This window comes from Propithecus coquereli, unplaced genomic scaffold, assembly GCF_000956105.1.
Source record: "Propithecus coquereli isolate 6110/MARCELLA unplaced genomic scaffold, Pcoq_1.0 Scaffold164, whole genome shotgun sequence".
Taxonomy (NCBI): domain Eukaryota; kingdom Metazoa; phylum Chordata; class Mammalia; order Primates; family Indriidae; genus Propithecus; species Propithecus coquereli.
Genome location: NW_012140969.1, coordinates 2,316,087 through 2,335,314, shown reverse-complemented (window position 1 = coordinate 2,335,314; position 19,228 = coordinate 2,316,087). Strand labels below are relative to the sequence as shown.

The 19,228-nt window shown below is 53.4% G+C and overlaps 1 protein-coding gene across 1 annotated transcript; it reads left to right on the top strand.

The window, feature by feature from the left end:
- The first annotated feature begins 5,301 nt into the window (after positions 1-5,301).
- SPC24 (SPC24, NDC80 kinetochore complex component) lies at positions 5,302-12,115 on the top strand. The gene is made up of 5 exons (XM_012641339.1): positions 5,302-5,487; positions 9,632-9,776; positions 9,903-10,007; positions 10,121-10,197; positions 10,994-12,115. The coding sequence occupies exons 1-5, from the start codon at positions 5,328-5,330 to the stop codon at positions 11,098-11,100; spliced, it is 594 nt and encodes a 197-aa protein (XP_012496793.1). The 5' UTR covers positions 5,302-5,327; the 3' UTR covers positions 11,101-12,115.
- The last annotated feature ends 7,113 nt before the right edge of the window (positions 12,116-19,228 follow it).

The following is a 19,228-nucleotide window of genomic DNA, read 5'->3' as shown; positions in this document are numbered from 1 at the left end:
AGCGAGTGCGTTTATCTTAAGCTCCTAGAAGCGACTCCTTGGCCCAGGAACCTGTGACCCGACATAGGTCCATCTCTTTGCTGTTCTTTCTCCCTCCCCCGTGTGCTCCAGGGATCCTGCCTCTGTCCCCGGTTTCACGTATATTCATAAGCTTTGATTTCACTTTCCAACCACGGTACGTCCATAAAGACAGTATTACACTTAAATGAAGTATTCTTTTTTTTTTTATAATCTTTTTTTTTAGAAGGTAAACGAATCGAATAAAGCTACCAATAATGCCAACCATTCTGTCTTTGTTTTATTGGGCTCCTCTTTTAAGCTTCGAAATAGATCTCTTTTTCAGAATGGACTTATCTTGGGCTGAGCACAGTGGCTTATGCCTGGAATCCCAGCACTTTGGGAGGCCAAGGTGGGAGGATGGCTTGAGCCCCAGAGTTTGAGACCAGCCTGGGCAGCATAGCAAGACCCCATGTCTACAAGGAAAAAAATGGCAAATGTTCCAAAGCTACAAAAAATGTTGTGAGACTATCACAATAAACCCCATTATGCTCTGTCCCATACTGGCAATGTCCAATACCGTAGCCACTAGCCGTGTATAGCTATTTCCATTTAAAGGTAAATAAATTACATAATAATCAATTAGTTCTGAATAAATACCCCTGGCTGGTGGTTACTATACAGGGCTGCAGAGATACTAAACATTGCCATTGTCACAGAAAGTTCTGTTGGACACCCACTGTGAGCACCACTGATAAAATAAATCTAAAACATTTTTTTTCTCATGACAATTTACCATGACTGTAAAAGACAAAATTCAAACAATAGAGAAGTGTTTGGCACTTGTAGGGTGCCACAGTCCCACTTGATAGAAATGCCGTTGTCGACAGTTTGGAGCATCTCCTGCCAAATCTTTTTCTAGTATGTTTGGTCTTAATTTTTTTCTTTTCTGTTTTCTTTTTTTCTTGAATTATAAAATGCATATGTTTTGTGCACAAATTTTGTACAGAAGTGTGCAGCTCCATCAGGCAGACATGGTGGCTCATGCCTGTAATCCCAGCTACTCCAGAGGCTAAGGCAGGAGTATCACTTGAGACCAGGAGTTCAAGACCAGCCTGGGCAGCATAGCAAGACCCCATCTCTACAAAAATTAAATTTTTTAAAAAGTGTACAGCTACACAGCTTTTGCAAACAGCATTCCCGACTCACCCGCACCAGGACAGGAAGTGGAGCATCCTCGGGCCCAGGGCCCCAGTGACAATCACTCCTCACTTCTCATTTCCTCTGTTTTTCCCCTAGGCTGTTCAGCGGGAGATAACGGTGGCTTTCAGAGGTTTTTGGAAGTTCCAGAAATTTTATGCAAAGGAATGTATTTCTAAGCGGAATGTCCATTACTTTTCTCAGTCTCCCAGAGAGGTTTTTGAGCCAAGAAGGGGCCTTTAGGAAATCAATTGTTTCTCACAAAGCCCTTGCCAGGACCGTGTGTCATCGTCTCTGCTAGCTTGTTCAGCTCACGCTGAAGACATTCTCAACCACCCAGTTTCTTGCTTTGCCTTTTTTTTATGTGCATTTTTATTTTTAACTGTGGCAATATATACACAAAACAAAATTTACTGTCCTAACAATTTTTAAGTGTACGGTTCAGTGGCAGTAAATACATTTACACTGTTGGGCAACCGTCACCACCATCCATCTCCAGAACTTTTTTTTTGAGACAGGGTCTCACTCTGTCACCCAGGCTAGAGTGCAGTGGTGTCATCGAAGCTCTCAGCAACCTCAAACTCCTGGGCTCAGGCAATCCTCCTGCCTCAGTCTTCCGAGTAGCTGGGACTACAGATGCACACGCCTGGCTAATTTTTCGATTTTTTGTAGAGACAAGATCTTGCTCTTGCTCAGGCTGGTTTCGAACTCCTGACCTCGAGTGATCCTCCCGCCTCCTCGACCTCCCAGACTGCTAGGATTACAGGTGTGAGCCAAGGGCCGGGCCCCCAGAACTCCTTTCATCTTGCAAAACTGAAACTCTGCCCCCATTAAACACTAATTTTCTCTCCTGCTCCCCCGGCCCCTGGCACCCACCATTCTACTTTCTGTCTTTCTGAATCTGATGCCTCCAGGGACCTCCTATGAGTGGGATCATACAGTATTTGTCTTTCTGTGACTGCCTTATTTCATTCGGCATAATGTCCTCAAGATTCACCGTGCTGTAACGTGTTTCGGAATTCCCTTCTTTTCTTAAAGGCTGACTAATCTCCCGTTGGATGGACGGACTGTATTTCGTTCATGCGTTCATCCATCCACGGATGCTGTTTCCACCTTTTGGCTTCTGTGACTCATGCTGCTTATGAACACGGATGTGCAAACATATGTTCTAGTCCCTGCTTTCAATGCTTTTGGGTATATACCCAGAAGTAGAGTTGCTGATATGGAAAATCTATTTTTAATTTTTTGAGGAACTGCCATACATTTCTCTACATCCCGGTCAAAAACTTGTGATTTTCTGGGTTGGTTTGTTTCTTTTGGATATCAGCCGTCCTGGCTACAGCGTGGTTCTCCCTTTGCTTTTTTGGAAGGGAGGTGGATGACCCTTTTTGAAAAGAGCCTTTATATCTGCCAGGCTCTGGTTGCTCAATCCGGCAAGGTTTATCTCCCCGACACCTCCCCCCAGCTGATAAGAAAGGGCTATCTTTAGCTTCTAAGGCTTAGAAAGGTTAAGAACCTACCAAGGTCACAGGTAAACTGCCCGGCCAGAAACTGAACCCAAGGTCTTATTTCTTCATTAGTAACTCCCTGCCTTTGGGCACAGAGAAGGTGATTCCTCTGCCAAAGATCACACAGCTAATCGCAGAGGTCAGGCTCTCAGGCACCAACAGGTGACAGTGATCTCAGCATTCTAAGCTTAGCACTGATTCTAAGGAGGGGGGTCTATGCCCAGACACTGATTATTTGTGCAGGAAATAGCTACAGTGGCATCATTTCTATAAGTGCCACTCACTCCATAAGCCCATGCTGTCCTAAGGCTGGGGTGGTTTTATTCTTCTTTGAGACGGGATATCGGTATGTGGCCCAGGCTGGCTTTGAACACCAGGGCTCAAGCGATCCTCCCGCCTCAGGCTCCTGTGTAGCTGGGACTATAGGCTCACGCGGCTGGTGTGATTCTTAACCTGAAAATCTGGAGATGGCATTCCAGGCTCTTGGACCTCCCAAAAGCTGCACAAAATCCAAGAATGGATGGATGTGGGTTGCATATTTCAAGGAAGAGGCTCTCATTCCTTTTCTCGGATTCCAAAGGGATCTGTGCCCCAGGGGAGGCTAAATAGTCCTAAGGGTGTCCCCATCTGTGTGACCGTTTTAAAAATATAAAAACATGAGCAGTTCCCAGTCCACTCTATAGCCCCTCCCTACTTAATGCTTTCCAGAGCTTTCTGTTAAACCAGAATAAAAACCTTAGCCCAGTTGCAGGGCCTCTGAAAACTGCCTTACTTACTTCCCTCCATCCACGCTGGACTCTTCACTGTTCCACAAACAAATTAAACTTCTCCCCACCCCAGGACCTTTGCACTTGCTCTTTCCTCTGCCTGCCACTTTGTTTCCCAACACCTTTTCGTCACTCATATGTCCCCTGCTCAGGGAGGTTGTCCCTGACCATCCAACCTAAAGTCACTTTCCTACCATAGGGCATCCCCCAATTCCAGGGCTGGGGGAGAGAGAGAGAGAGAGACAAGCAGACAGACAAAAGATGTATCCTAGTTTATGACAGCCTTGGAAGTCACCCAGTGTCCCTATTGCCACGTTCTATTTGTCGCACAAACTCCTGAACAGGTTCAAGAGGAGGGCAATTAGAGTGTGCCTCTTTGTAAGTAATGGCAAGGTTGGAAATATTTCTATAGCCATTTTTCAAAAATACGATCTACCACACCCAGTATACAAATGCAGAGTTCCGAGTTTCTCAAAATAATACTTAAATTTATGTACTGATGCACTGATTTTTTTTTTTTTTTTGCCTGTTCTGTGCTGTAGAAAATACTGCCCACCAAGTTGATTCTTTTGCAGCCACTTAGAGGACCATGTCACCAAATTGAGTGTAACTCTCACATATGTGAACTAAAATAAAATCTAAGGCTCACCCCCACCAGCTAACTGAATGGACCCCCCTCTGGGCCAAGGGAATATCCTAAAACTAAATTGCCTGCCTCATCATGCCCCCCTCTCTTCTTGGAGACATCCCCTGTAATCCATTAACAAGCCTAAGGCTAAGCAAGACAAACCTGCAGGTCCTCAATTTACACAACAAATATACATCCGGTGGCTTGTCCCTTATCTTAAAACACTCCAAGCCTTTAGACAAAGCATCTTGTCTTTAACCAATTACAAGTCAGAGAATCTTTAAACCCACCTATAACCTGTAAGACACCTCTCCCCCCACTCCCCGCTTCGAAATGGCCCACCTTTTAGGGCCAAACCAATGTATGCCTCCCACGTATTGATTTATGACTTTACCTGTAACCCATCTCCCCGAAATGTATAAAACCAAATTGTACCCCAGCCACACCGAGTCCACTTGCTCAGAGCTTCTTGGGTGTAGCTCCGGGTCATGGTCCTCAAATTTGGCTCAGAATAAATCTCTTTAAAATTATTTTACAGAGTTTGGCTTTTCCGTTAACACATAGCGTGGCGTTTGGTGCTCGCTGGCATTCTATGTATGTTTCATCTAACACCTATAGAGCCGTTGCTGAATACCAGGCACACCCTCATTTAATCCTCACGCCAACCCTGAAGTAGGCACTATTATGATCCTCATTTTACTGAGGAAAGTAAGACAGAGAGGGGGTGACGCTTGCCCAAGGTAACACAGCAAGTAAGTGGCAAAGCTGGGATTCGAACCCAATGAATCCGGCTACAGACTCCATCTTGTTATGCAGCCGTACAGAACTTACTTATTTCTTATGTTTATTGTGTGTATCCCACGCACACACTGCAGAACATCAGCTCCGCCAGAAGCCATCCACACCTCACCCCTACCAGATGGAGAAATAAACAACTTCCGGCTCTCGCAGCCGCTTTCCTACCTGCGCAGGCGCATCAGGCTGGCCTTTCAGACACGCCCTCTCCCTGCGCCGATTGGCCATCGCGGATGACTGACGGAGGAGCAGGCGCAGGCGCACCATGCCAGATCCGTGGTCCCCGCCTCCATGCTGAAAACGCCCCTCCAGACGTCTATTGGCCCTGGATTATGACTGACGGAGACTGAAGCCAGTGGAAGAGAGAAACTTTGGGAAGAGGGCGGGCCCCGCGGGCAGTCAAATTTGCGCGGGTTTGGCCCTGGCGTAGCCATGGCGGCCTTCCGCGACTTGGAGGAGGTGAGCCAGGGGCTGCTCAGACTGCTGGGCGCCAACCGCGCCGAGACGCAGCAACGGCGAGTGCTGGAGCGCCACGAGCAGGTAGTGCAGCGGCTGCTGGAGACGCAAGACGGCGCCGAGCAGCAGCTACGAGGTGAGGGCTGAGGCCTGCGGAGTGGGAGGGGGCGGCCCGGTCGTCCTCGAACCCCCTGCCTCCTGGCTTCTCGCATCCGCCGTCCCGTCCCCCTCGTGGTGCCACCGGTTGGGCGCTGCTCCCTCTGAGCCTCAGTTTCCCCACCCCACCCGTGAAATGAGCTTCATGACAACAGCCACCCCTCCCCGCTTAGGGGTTTCGTGGTAAATATAGGAGCCCTCAGGGCCTGGCCCCTTCTGAGCTCTCCGTGAGCGGGAGCTGGGGGAGGGGGGACTCAGGGTTTGAACCCGAACTCAGGAGTCAAGGCGCCGGGTTTGAATCCCAGCACCCCCACTTCCCAGCTGTGAAATTTGAGGTGCGTTTCTTAACCTCTCTGTGCCTCAGTTTCCTTCTCCGGGCAATGGTTGTAACAGTAGTCCATCCCTTCTTCCTGAGGTCGTTCAGATGTTTTATGGAGCACCTGCTGGGCGCCAGGTCCTGGGTGGCAGCAGGGAACAAGACAGACAAAATCCCCGCCCTTGCGGGGCTGTAATGCTCGCGGAGGGGGGAGGCGACAGGATAAACAAGAAAAATGGGTATGTTAGGAGGTGACAGGCTAAGGAGAAAAACTAGGTGGTGTAAGGAGGAGTGGCGAAGTTTGGGGGTGAGGGTGGGGGCGGGGGCAGCGAAGGCCTTCTGCGCAGATGATGTTTAAACAGGAACGTGAAGGAGGCGAGGAAAGGAGGAGGATGATAAGGATTAAATAAACGTGTGGGTGAAATGCCTCCTGCTTTACCTGGAGAGAATGCTGGATAAATAGTGTCATTTTCACTGGATCTACGACACCATTGAATGGAAGGTTTACTGAACAGTAAGGGGGAAAAAAGCTCTGCTAATAAATACCTTCACCTAGACCGAGAGGGCTGGATCCAGCCTTTCCTGAAGGTGGGTGGGGCTCGTTTCATTGAGCCTTTGACCTCGATTTCAGCTAACTCCTTTTTTTTTTTTAAATTACTTATTTATTTTTTTAAGAGACAGCTTCTTGCTTTGTGGCCCAGACTGGAATGCAGTGGCCCACTCATAGCTCACTGCAGCCTTGAACTCCTGGGCTCCAGGGATCCTCCCTCCTCAGCCTCTCAAGCAGCTGGGACTACAGACACCACGCCCGGCTCATTTTTTGATGTTTGTATAGACAGGGATCTCATTGTTCCTCAGGCTGGTCTCCAACTCCTGGCCTCAAGCGATCCTCCCACCTTGGCTTCCCAAAGTGCTGGGATTATCTGCGTGAGCCACTGCGCCCGGCCTGTTTTGTGTTTTTGTAGAGACAGGGTCTCATATGTTACCCAGTCTGGCCTTGTACTCCTGGCCTTAAGAGATCCTCCTGCCTCAGCCTCCCAAGTGCTGCGATTAGAGGCATGAGCCACAGTGCCTGGCCTAAGCTGTTTTCCCTCGCCAAGCCTCAGTTTCCTCATCTGTGAAGTGGAGCTGCAGCTGCGTAGCACCCCTTGCTGGACTGATGTGAGTTTCGTAGAGGTGATGCTTGCACTGCTATTCTCCATGCCATAATTTTTTGTCTTTTTATTGTGGTAAAATAGACGTAATTACCATTTTAAGCATTTTTTAGTGTAAGGTTCAGTGGCATTAAGCACATTCACACTGTTGTGCAATCATCACCACCATCCATCTCCAGAACATTCTCATTTTCCCAGACGTAAACTCTGTCCCCTTTAAACACTAACTCCCTGTTTCCCTCCCTCTGCCCCCGGCATCCACTGTTCTGCTTTGTGTCTCTGTGGCTTTGACTACTCTAGGGACCTCCTAGGAGCAGAATGAATCATGCAGAATTTATCCTTTTGCGGCTGGCTTATTTCGTACCGCATGACGTCCTCCATGCTCATCCGTGGTGTGGCGTGTGTCAGGATGTCTTTCCTTTTTAAAGCCAAACGCTATCCCATCGTATAGATGGACCACATTTGGTTTATTCATTCATCTGTCGACAGACACTCGGGGTCACTTGGGTTGCTCCCACCTTTGGGCTATTTCCAATAATGCTGATACGAACATGAGGGAACGTGTATGTCTTCAACACCCTTTGTTCGATTCTTTTTCTGTATTTACCCGGAAGTAGAATCCCTGGATTCAGTGTTTTAATGTTTTGAGGACCCACCATACGGTTCTCCGCAGCAGCGGCAGTGCCAGGGGGTTGTCCATTTAACGCTGAGCTGAGGCTGGAGTGGCCCGGGCACGGCGTCCCTGGCAGAGTGGATCGCAGATGCAGAGGTCGCGAGGTGAGAATGAACTTGGAGGCCCGGGAGAGGGTGGTGGAAGACGAGCGAGCAGCAGCTAGACTGTACCAGGCCTGGCGAGCTCCCAGACACAGTTCGCATGTCATTCTAAGTGTGACATCCCAGGCGGGGTCTTCCCCTCCTTCCCTCCTCCCTCTCCCCCTCCATGAACTCCCCCGCCTTTGATGGTTTGAGGAGAAGAGCAGTGTGACTCAGCCTGCTCCGGTTTTAGCAAAGTCGACGAATTCGAGGCCAAGAAGACTGAGCCCCGACCAGGGAGCCAGGGCTTTGGGTGAGACAGACCCAGTCCCCATCCTGGCTTCGGAGCTGTGTGCCTATGGGCAAGTGAATGAACCTCTCTGTTCCTCACCTCCCAAGTAGGGAGAGGAACGAAACCACCCTGGCAGAGGGTTGTCAGGAGATGGCACCCAGTAGGAGTCACCCCATGGGCTATCCCGTGGCGTACAGCGCACACCCAGGTAACAGCGCTCTGCGATGAACATCACAGGGGAGACTCGGTTGTCCCTGGGGCGAGGGGGCAGGCGGACAAGGGGTGGGAGGCCGAGCAAGCCGGCCAGAGCCTCAGCTATCCTAACAGGAAATCAGCAGGCACCGTCTGAAACGGACCAATCAAGAAACGGCAGCGTAAGCAAATTATTTAGAAATGTGGAAGTTGGTGCCAGAGAAAACAGCTTGAAGTTGAAAGTGGCCACTTTCGGAGGGGTGGAGAGGCTCAGACCGGGGGCGTGTGTGTTTACGTTTTCAGTCATACACATGCGACCCTTCGATGAAAAACTAACTTAATGTAAGTTTTTAAAAGCTTAAACATGGGCCCTTTGGGGAGAATTTTAATCTGTGCCTTCTCTGAGTTGGCAGATTTCTGGGACACTCTGGGAAGGAACACAATAGCTATCTTAAGCCGGTGTTTTGTTCTGTTTTGTTTGAGATGGGTCCTGCTATGTGGCTCAGGCTGGTCTCGAACTCCTGGGCTCCAAGAATCCTCCTGCCTCGGCCGCCCAAGTAGCTGGGACTCCAGCTTAAGATGTTTTTGATCTTTCTGGGTGTTTTGTTCAAATCACGTTTTTCCGGGCGGGTGCTGGAGACAGATGGTGGATAGAAGATGCAGCCTGTGATTTGAAGAGATGAGGAATAAATAATCCGGTATGCTGGGGGCTGTCGTGGAGGCACAGTTGCACCCCAGAAGAAGGGGAGGGCGCCCAGCTGCCTGAGTCGGGCATTACCCAGGGGGTTATTTGAGGCTGGGCCTGGGTATTCCTGGTGGCGCAGGAGTGCGGGGAGGACAGGAAGGCAGGGGCCTGGTGAAAACTGTTGTGTGCGTGCAGGACGATGAACAGAGAGACGAGAGCGTGGTAGGGAGAAAGCTGATGAGGGTGGTAAATATACTGAAGGGGTCTGGGGAGCCATGGGAGGTCTTTGAGCAGGGGAGTGACTTCCCTCTTGGCCTTTGACGCGGCAGGCAGCAGAATGGATTGGCAGGAGAGACCAAAGCAGAGGGCACTGGGGAGGCTGTTAGGTCGGTCCTGGAGGGATGAAGGACCAGCACGAGGAGGATGAGGATGAGAGCTGGGTGGGAGGTTGGGGAGCGGCTGAGCTTGGCTGGCTGGTCCGTCGTGGAAAGCGAGTGCTGTATGCTACTCTCGTATCTGTGCGAAGAAGGAGCAGGTATTTAAATTTTTTCGCGTATTTAAATGTATTTTGGTGAAACAGAAGTCGTGTGCGAGTCCCCAGTGGAACCCTGTGTTCGGGCACAGGACCGCAGCCAGCAAGTTCCTTACAGACGGCGCGGCTGACCCAGCTTCCCCCCTCTGCCGTCCTGGGGGGACTGACCTTACGATGCCCGTTTCTCTCCCGCCCTGCAGAGATCCTCGCCACGGAGGAGGAAGTGGCCCGGAATCTCCTGGACGTGAAGGAGCGGGCGCAGCAGGGGGCAGCGGAGCTGCAGCAGCTGGAAGCCGAGCGTCAGAAGGCCGGAGAGGAGGACGCGCGACTGAAGGGCAGCCTGCTATATCCTTCCCTGCCTCCGCCGGGAAACGCGCCCGGAGCCGGAGGCCGGGCCCCCTCGCACGGCTGGGGCAGCTGGGGCAGCCCTCTCTCCAGAGCCAGGGTCCTGGTCCTTAACTCCCGTCCTACCCAGCTGGGCAGAGAGCTGGGGGAGCTCAAGGAGATGGAGGCGGATCTCGAGAGGCAGGAGAGGGAAGTTGACGAAGACACGACAGTCACGATCCCGTCCGCCGTGTAGGTTCCAGGGAAGTGCGCGCCTCTGTGGCTTCAGTCCCGCAGCTCTTGGCTGGAGCTGGAGCTGGTGCTGGGTAACTTCTTTTCTCTCTTTTTCTTTTCTTGTCTTATAGGTATGTGGCTCAACTTTATCGCCAAGTCAGTAAAATCGAGTGGGATTACGAGTGTGAGCCAGGGGTGATCAAAGGCAGTATCCTTTTCCTGCAGAAACGGGGACTCCTGTCCACTCTTGGCGGGGGACGTAAAACGCTGCAGCTGCCGCGGAAAACGGTGTGGCGGGTCCTCGAACGTGAGAAATAGAACCCCCTTAGGGTCCAGCCAGCCCACTTCCGGGGCTGTACACCAAAGCACCGAAGGCAGGGACCCGAGCAGGTCGTTGCACGCCTGTGTTCTTCGCAGCGCTGTTCACAACAGCCGAGGGGCGGACACGAGCCACGTGTCCCTCGAGACGCGTGATGGACACGATGCGGTCCATGCACACACTGGAATGGTGCTCAGGTTTAAAAAGAAAGGAGTTTCTCACACAGGCCATAACTTGCATGAACCTACAGGACGTCGCGCCCAGTGGCGTAAGCCAGTCACGGAAGGACAAATCCCGTGTGACTCCACTCACAGGAGGCCCCTAGAGTCGTCCCGTCCTCAGAGACAGGAAGTAGGGTGGTGGGTGCCGGGGGCTGGGGAGGGGACAGAGTTTCAGTTTGGGAAGATGAGAAAGTTCTGGAGGTGGAGGGTGGTGACGGTTGCCCAACAGCGTGAGTGTGCTTAGGGCCACCGAGCCGCACACTTAAATACGGTTAAGATGGTAAATTTTGTGTAGACTTTTACCACAATTTTAAAAAAGTTAGTCCTTTATCAGAATTCAGCTTTTTCATGAACACCAATTTCCATCTCTAAATATCTTAAAATTTTTTGAACGGCCCCATCCTTTCCCCGGGGGTGGGGGCGAGGGCCGCGAGTTCCGGGCTTTCCTTACGTCTGCGCCCCAGTCCATCACGGCCCCAGCATCGCCCAGCCCGTCCACCTGGACAGCACGCAGCTCTCCAAGAAGTTCGTCAGCGACTACCTCTGGAGCATGGTGGACACCACGTGGTAGCCCGGAGTGCCGTGGCCGTGTCTCGCCCGCAGCGGGACTCTTCCGTGGCGGGATCAGTTCAACATGAAAGGTTGCTACGTAGATGGTTTTTTTCCAAACTGGATTCCTTTTTCCCTCAATTTTGGCCCCAGATCCTGGGCTGGCCTCTGCCTGGTCGTGGGAAACTGACCTGGCCGTGCTCACAAGCCTGCGACACCACATCTGTGGCAACGTGCCGCAAATACCGCCGCGGTACTCGGTGACAGGTCCCAGGTATTTGCCATTTTTGATTCAAGCTCAGCCCTTTTTTATTCGTTCAGGGAGTCTCTCTGAGTGCTCCGGTGTGCCCAGGACTGTGCTGGGTGCCAGAGACACGGGTGCAAGTGACAAGGACCCCCCCTTGGTGCACGGAGGATTCAACACAAGCAGACGCCACCTGCGAGCCGGGGTGGGGTCCGGGTTGTGACAGGCCCCCGGCTAGAGAGCGTGTGGGCTGCACGGAGACCAGAGCAACTTCTGTGATGGGACTTACAAGGCGTTGGTCGTTCGGAGAAGCAGCGAAGGGCGGGTGGATTGTGGGATGTCCATTCTGAGCAATCTGCGGCCCGTCGGATTCCACTCCTGGCACCAAAAAAAAAAAAAAAAGACTAAGGTTGTTGAACGAGGAGGCAGGTGCCCACTGGGGGCCGTGAGTTTAGCGTGGGACAGAGCCGTGTGTCGAGTGTGACCTAATTAGAAGGACTGTAGAGCAATCATGGACGTTTTTGTGGGGGCTGTGGAGTATACAAGCAATTCTGAATCTGGTTTTCCTTCAGGGCCCACTGCCCTCCCCAACGCTCTCGGAGCCCGTGACTCCAGGGTAGAGTGCGCCAGAGACCACTGGTTGCCTCCAGTTAAAACACATTTCCCAGCCTCCTTGTAGTTAAGTTCCAGCCACTGAAATGTACTTAGAAATGTTTTACGAAAGTTCTAGAAAGATCCTTAGAAAGCAAGTACACCTTTTCTTCCCCCTTCCTGTTTCCTAGAATTTGGGCATGATGGCTGGAGCCTTAGCAGCCATATTGCCACATGCAAGAAAGGATGCCATCCTCTAGGGATGACAGAACCTGGTTCCCTGGTGACAGCAGAGCCAGAGATCAGCACAAACTTATTTAAATTAGGGGATGAGGGGAGCAAAGTGAAACTTCTACCTTGTGCAAGCTGTTGTTATTGTGGGTTTTCTAGTACAAATAGCCAAAATAAACGCTCAGTGATTCAGCACGCAGCCCATGACCAGGGTGGCCAGTGTGTTGTGTTCGCCACTCCCCCATCCTTGGGGCTCAGGGTACTGCTAAGCAAGGTTAGCTTGCCGCCTGCCTGAGGGTGGAGAGAGGTGACAGGGTCCCACTGACACCAGGTGCCCCCTGGGTACAGCCTTGCCTGAAGCCAGCAGACATGTGCGTTACAGGAGCTTGGCCTCGGGTTTCATCATGTTCCTTCCTACAACTGAATCGTCTACAGTGAGTGCGATTATTTTTTTTAATCGCCCGGGGGCATTCTAGGTAGGCAGAACGATACTTTTTTTTTGAGACAGTCTTGCTCTGTGTCTGGCTAGACAGCAGTGGCGTCATCACAGCTCACTGCAACCTCCAACTCCCGGGCTCAGGTGATCCTCCTGCCTCAGCCTCCAGTAGCTGGGACTGCAGGTGCTACCACCACACTGGCTAATTTTTCTATTTTTTGTAGAGACAGGGTCTTGCTTAGGCTGGTCTCGAACTCCTGACCTCAAGGGATCTTTCCGCCTCGGCCTCCCAGAGTGCTGGGATTACAGGCGTGAGCCATGGCGCCCAGCCCAGAGGCCCGCTTCTGGTCCGAGGGCCCGGTTTTAGACGCACAGTGAAGTGTTCATAGATGCCCTTTGGGGCTGTCTTCGTTTTCCAGATTGGTGGCCGCTCTTGTGTGACGTGGGATGGAAGCAGAGCCCTCGGCTTTGCTGATGGCTCCAGGGAGCGGAAGACTTGAGCCAGAGCAGGGTTTTAAGCCACGTAATCCTGCTGTCCTGGATGTCCGCGACATTTAGTAGCATCCCCGCCCGCCCTCCACCAACGCCAGTACTGCCTGCTCAGCTGTCACAACAGGAAATGTCTCCAGCTGTTTCCTGGTGTCCCCGGGGGGTGAGGGGCACACACACACACACACACACACACACACACACACACACGGCCGATCACCTGCCTCAGCTGGGACCCAGTGTGCCAGTCAGGTGCTGGCCTCAGGGCTGGCTGAGTAGCTGCTGTCACCTTCACGGCCACTCCCGCCAACAGGGGACAGGATGGCCCCAGGTGCCTGAAGCTGCCAGGAGCAGAGCGCGCCCAGCCCACGGCTGAGAGTCCCGGAGGCGGGAGAGCAGGCGTATTTCTCTGCTCATGCGAACAGCGCGGTGGCCGGAGGGAAGGCAGCTGCGGGCGCAGGGGGTGCCCTAAAATGAGGGCCGAGGGACGGCAGCGTTCGGCTCTGCAAGCCCAGTCTGATCGCGCCCCGGGCCCAGGGCCCTCAGCCTGCAGCGGGCCAGCTCTCCCGCCCTGAAGGAACGGCCTTGCTTTGTCCCCCACCCCCGGCAGCCTGGGCCTCAGTCTCCCCAAGGAGAAGACGCTGCCATCCCAGGCTCAGAGGAGTGTGCCCACCACCCCTGTCCCCCCAGGCAAGCCCGGCCCGATGGTGGGCGAGGGGGAGGGTGAGGAACGCGGCCGGCGGGCGGGCTGGGAGGTGCCTGATCTCACAGCGGCCGCCCCGCCGCCCCGCGGGAGAGGCCCCGGCCCTCGCATGCCTGGGCCCTGACTCACTGCCCGCCGCTGGCCCCGCGCCTGGGACAGCCTGGGGCCCGCAGCCTCCAGCTGAACCCCTGTTCCACCCCGCCCCATCGTCCTCCCTCCCCGAGCTGCCCGCAGCCACTGCCCTTTCCTAAGTCACAGACGCTCGGCCCAGCCCAGGCCTAGCGAGGCAGGAACGAGGTCCCAGGAACCAGGTCACCCGCCTGGCACCCTGAGAACCAAGGCTCAGTCCCAGCACCGACCCAAGCCCATGAGGAGCATTGTTTTACAGAGGGGGAAACTGAGGCACGGCAGGATGTGGACACCCCTAGAGTCTGGAACCCCACACACACTGTCCCCGAGCCCTCCCTGGATGCAGGGTGGTCACACTCGGGATGGGGGTGGGACATTTGTACGGCAGCCCCCAGAGGGTCCTCTTGGCTTCCCAGACGAGAAGCCGCAACCTCTGAGGAGTCGGCCCGTGTCCTGAGCCCCCCAGGCCGGAAGAGGCCGAGCCAGGCCTGGCGCCTGCGCCTGCACTTGCTCTAGCCCCGACGGCGACGGAGCAGGCTTGAGGCACTATTGGCAGGTGGCGTACAGGTCGCATGTTCACATGCCACCCGGCCTGGCTCACGACCGCTGTTTCTGGAGAGAAGAGCCCAGGTCACATGGAGTCTAGAGGCCGGACCCCTCCCATTGGCCTCCCGGTAGCTGAGTGGCTTCCCCTGGGGACCAGACTTGGGCTTCTTCCCCTAGTAGCCCTCGGGTTCTCGGGTCGCTGACCTGACAGTGGTGGGTTCCAGGGGCCTCTCTACAATCTGGGACTACAGCCTGCAGGTGACTCACCTGGGCACACGTGGCCCCGGGACCTCCCATGGCCTCCCTTATTTACTCAGAAGTGTGGACATCTGTGACCTGCCAGGCCACCCTCCTTCAGGGAGCCACCCCTCTGAGGAGGCCGTGACAAGGCCAAGTGAGTGCTGTGTGCCCAGCTTTGCGTTATCTTGCAGACGAGGAAACTGAGGCATGGGGGTGGGGTGGGGGGAGTGAAGCTATTAGTCTCAGGTTTCACAGCTGGTATGTGGCAGAGCCAGGGTTTTAACCTGAGCTGTGTGGACCCAGAGCTTGTGCTCTTAATCCCAACCTGAGAATGAGATTACTTCAGTGAGAGGGAGAGCTCTGTGGGAGGCCACAAGGAGGAGGTTTCATTTGAGCCTGTACCTGTGCCCCCTGGGGACACAGGTGTGGAGACAGTGATCCAGACAGGGGACACAGCAAGTACAAATGATAGTAGAGACAGCTGGAGGGCAGGACGCCTTGATCGCACCAGACCTGCAGTCCACTGTGGGATTTTTTTTTTTTTTTTTTTTTTTTTTAGATTCCAAGAAGGGCCCCAGCACTAGGAAAAGGAAACCTGACATTGGCCTCTCGACACAGGTGCAGCGCAGCAGCCGGGCCTAAGTGGTTGATCTCACAACTCCCAGGCTCCCCCCACCCCATCCCAGGTGCATCCTGGGAGCCAAGGGGGGTGTGGGGGGCGGTTGGGGGAGCTGGCATGGAGCTGCCCGCCCTGCTCAGTGGGTGATGAGAACTCACATTCGGCCCTCATCATCGTGGAAAATCACTGCCTGCAAGTGGGGGGTGGTGCTGACCCCTGGGTTGGGGGCCAAGGCCAGGCCAGCTGCAGGGCGGGGCAGCCCATCCCCTCTCCCCGCCTCTCCCCTCCCTTCCGCGGCCATGAGCTCCAGGCTGACTCACTGCAGACAGCTGTGGTGTGGGATACCGCTGGCCGGCTGGAAGGGACACCGGGCCTGGGGACAGACGGCGGGTGGGGGTGAGGCGTGTGCAGCAGAGGACACCCGTTGTTGGGGATGTCAGGCTTCGGGGGCAGCTTCCTTTCACCACCCACCCCGTCCTGGCTAGAGCTGTCGAGACCCCGAAGCCAGGGAGGACAGGACCCCCGGCCCTCACCCTGTCCGCAAGGGTGGCGGTCCCCAAGCTGCATCGTGCCCCCTGCTGCAGAGCAAGCGCGTCTGGGTGAGTAGGTGGGCGCCGAGCCCCTAGAGCAGGGAGTCGGCAGCGTGTCTTCCCTGGGCGACCCCTTTCTGAGCCCACAGAACTGCAGCCACAGAGAGGCTCAGAAACCAGCCACGGTGACCCCACTGGAAAGTGGGCACCTGTCACAGTCCCTCCCTCGGGGCACCACGGTGAGGACGGTTTGTTAGGAAGCTCCAAACACCTGCATGTCCGTGCAGGGTTTTCGGAACGCCTCCTTTCCCAGAAAACAGCCCAGGCCAGAGACCAGAAACTTCCGCCACGTCTGGCCTCTCCCATGGGCCCTGTCCCACCCCAGCTGTGCTCCCGGGCCCCCCACTCCCCGCTGCCGGGGGACGCCCAGTTCTGTGCACCCTCTGATCGGGGGACCCTGGAGCCACCTCCCGGGCACTCCCGTGTTCCAGGCCACCCGAGATCATTTATCCCATTTGCCACTCGGTTGAGCGCTGATTTATTCCAGCGAGCAATTATTGAGCGCCTGTGTGCAGGCCCCGTTGCTTCCTGTGTGGGCTCTTCAGGCTTGCGCTCCCAGAGGCGTTTTTGGAAGCTTCCCAGCACAAAAGGCGGAAGGCAGGAAGGAAGTGCCACCCTGTGGACGTGGGAAAGATAACAGTCCCTGCCTTTGTCTCTGGGCCTGTGTAGAGACCCCCAGCCCACCCCTCTCACATAGCCCGGGAGGCGGAGATTAGCATCAGTGTCAACTGGGGAAACTGAGGCTCTAAGGTGCCCAAGTCACCGAGCGAATCAGTGGCAGAGCCAGGGTATGAACCCAGACGGCCTGCCCAGTCTGTGCTCTATTATTTATTTGATTTTTTTTGAGACATGGTCTCTCTGTCCCACAGGCTGGCGTGATACAGTGGCCGGATCTCAGCTCACTGCAGCCGAGCTCAAGCGATCCTCCCGCCTCAGCCTCCCAAGTAGCTGGGACTACCACACCCAGTTAATTTTTTCCCTATTTTTAGTAGGATGGGGTCCTGCTACATTGCCCAGGCTGGTCTTGAACTCCTGGCCTCAAGTGATCCTCCCGCCTCAGCCTCCCAAAGTGCTAGGATTACAGACCCGAGCCACCACAGCAGCCCGTAGCCCTTTTTAAGTGCACACTTAAGTGGCATGAAGCACATTCACGCTGTTCTGCAGCCATCACCCCCCTCCATCTCCAGAACCTTCTCATCTTTCCGACTGACACTCTGTCCCCATGAACCACTCACTCCCCACCCCCTCCCCAGCCCCTGGCACCCACCATTCCACTTCCTGTCTCTGTGCATGCGACGACTCTAGGGACCTGCTATAGTGGGATCGCACAGGATTTGCTCTTTCGTGACTGGCTTATGTCCCCCAGCATAATGTCCCCGAGCTCACCCATCTTGCAGCATGTGTCAGAATTTCCTCCCTCTTTAAGGCCGAATAATATTCCATTGTACAGAATATTACTTAACAATATTAAATAATAAATTAACATAAATTTAAATAATATTGCATAATGTGGATGAAACACATCTTGCTTATGCATTCATGGGTTGTTTGTACCTTTCGACTATCGTGAATAATATTCCTATGAACGTGGGTGTACAAGTAACTGTTTAAGTTCTTGCTTTCAATTATTTTGGGGAACATACCCAGAGGTGGAATTGCTGGATCACACGGTAATTGTATGTTTTGGGTTCTTTTTTTCTTTTTTTTGAGGACTCGCCATCCCGTTGTCCACAGTGGCTGCGCCACTTCACGTGGCCACCGACACAGTAGGAGGGTTCCAGTTTCCCACATCCTCCCCAACTCTTATATCTATTTCTTTGTTTTGTTTTGCATCGCAGCCACCCTAGTGAGGGCAAGGTGGCATCTCATTGCGGTTTTGCCACATTTGGGTTTTTATTTTTTCTTTTCTTTTTTTTACAGACAGGGTCTCGCTACGTTGCCCAAGCGCATCTCAAACTCCTGGCCTCAAGCGATCCTTCTGAGTAGGTGGGATTACAGGTGCGTGTCATCGTGCCTGGCCTATTTGGTCTTTTGCTATTTATTTATTTATTTTTAGAGCTGAGGTCCTGCTCTGTCGCCCAGGCTGGAGTGCAGTGGTGCGATCATAGCTCACCGCAGCCTTGAACTCCCAGGCTTAAAGTGATCCTCCCGCCTCAGCCTCCTGGGAAGTTGAAACTACTGGGCGCACCACCACACCTGGCATATTTGGTCTTTTATACTGAGTTTCCTGTATTAAATTCTTTTTATTTATTTATTTATTTATTTATTTATTTTGTAGAGATGGGGTCTTGCTCTGTTGCCCCGGCTGGCCTCGAACTCCCTAGCCTCAAGAGATACTCCCACCTCGAGCTCCCGAGTAGTTAGGACTACAGGGCAAGCCACTGTGCCAGCTTTGAGTTTTATATCTTATCGTAGCAATGAATTTGATGCGCAAAACCACCACTCAGCATATCACCCACCAGGAATCACGGCCCCTGCTCAGAGGCCACAGCCTGGGGAAACGTCCCCTTCCTTCTCCCAGGGAGTCCAACCGGTGAGCAGAGGGAGGAGATGAGCAAGTGTAAGAAGAGAGTGCGCCAGGTCCAGCCAAATGGTTCCTTTAAGAAATTTAATCGATCACAGTAAGACATTCAGGCTATAAAAAGCTTCTGTACAGTGGTTTAAAAAGTGATTCCCATCCCAAAATGCAACCCATACATACGACACGGACGTCACTGCCCTGCAAAGCGTGGCACACGGTCTGGTCCGTGCAAACGATCTTTGTACATAAAGACAAGGCATCTCAGAGACAGTTGCCCCGAATGCAGTCACTGAACAAACGCAGCAACCAGGGTTTGCAAAAATAAATAGATTTTATATATATATACACATACATAAGTGACGACGGTTTCAAAGTGCAAACAAAACAGAAGGCCCCGCTGTCGGTACAGGGACCCATGCGCATGCTTCAGAGAGAGAAAGGCTCCTCGCGGTTTGCTGAGGGCGGGGCACAGTGTTTGGTCCTCCGGTCGTGAACCACGGCCAGTGCCCTGTGACATTTCCAAGCAGGAATCTCAGGGCGGCCGCCACTGCCTCTTGGATCATCTATGTGACCATGGCATTTGTGGCAATTTCAGAAAGAAGTCTTGTTTCAGAAGTGCCATCCAACGACCGAGATGGGAGGGCTACAGAAACGCCACGCGTGTTCCAGATGTGCACCCGTCGCCGGCAGGATCGGGGGACGTGAGTGGCTGAGTGGCATTTGCATAGAAGTAGAAAGGCCAGCCGGGCGGGCAGACATCAAGAAAAAAAGAAAAACGGCGTTTCTAGATAATCGTGACCGTGGCTTTGAC

Coding starts and splice junctions, on each gene's coding strand:
- SPC24 (XM_012641339.1), top strand. CDS start 5,328: ATGGCGGCCTTCCGCGACTTGGAGGAGGTGAGCCAGGGGCTGCTCAGA. Junction 9,777..9,902: donor CGACTGAAGGGCAGCCTGCT/ATATCCTTCCCT, acceptor CTCCCGTCCTAC/CCAGCTGGGCAGAGAGCTGG. Junction 10,198..10,993: donor GCCAGGGGTGATCAAAGGCA/GTATCCTTTTCC, acceptor TCTGCGCCCCAG/TCCATCACGGCCCCAGCATC.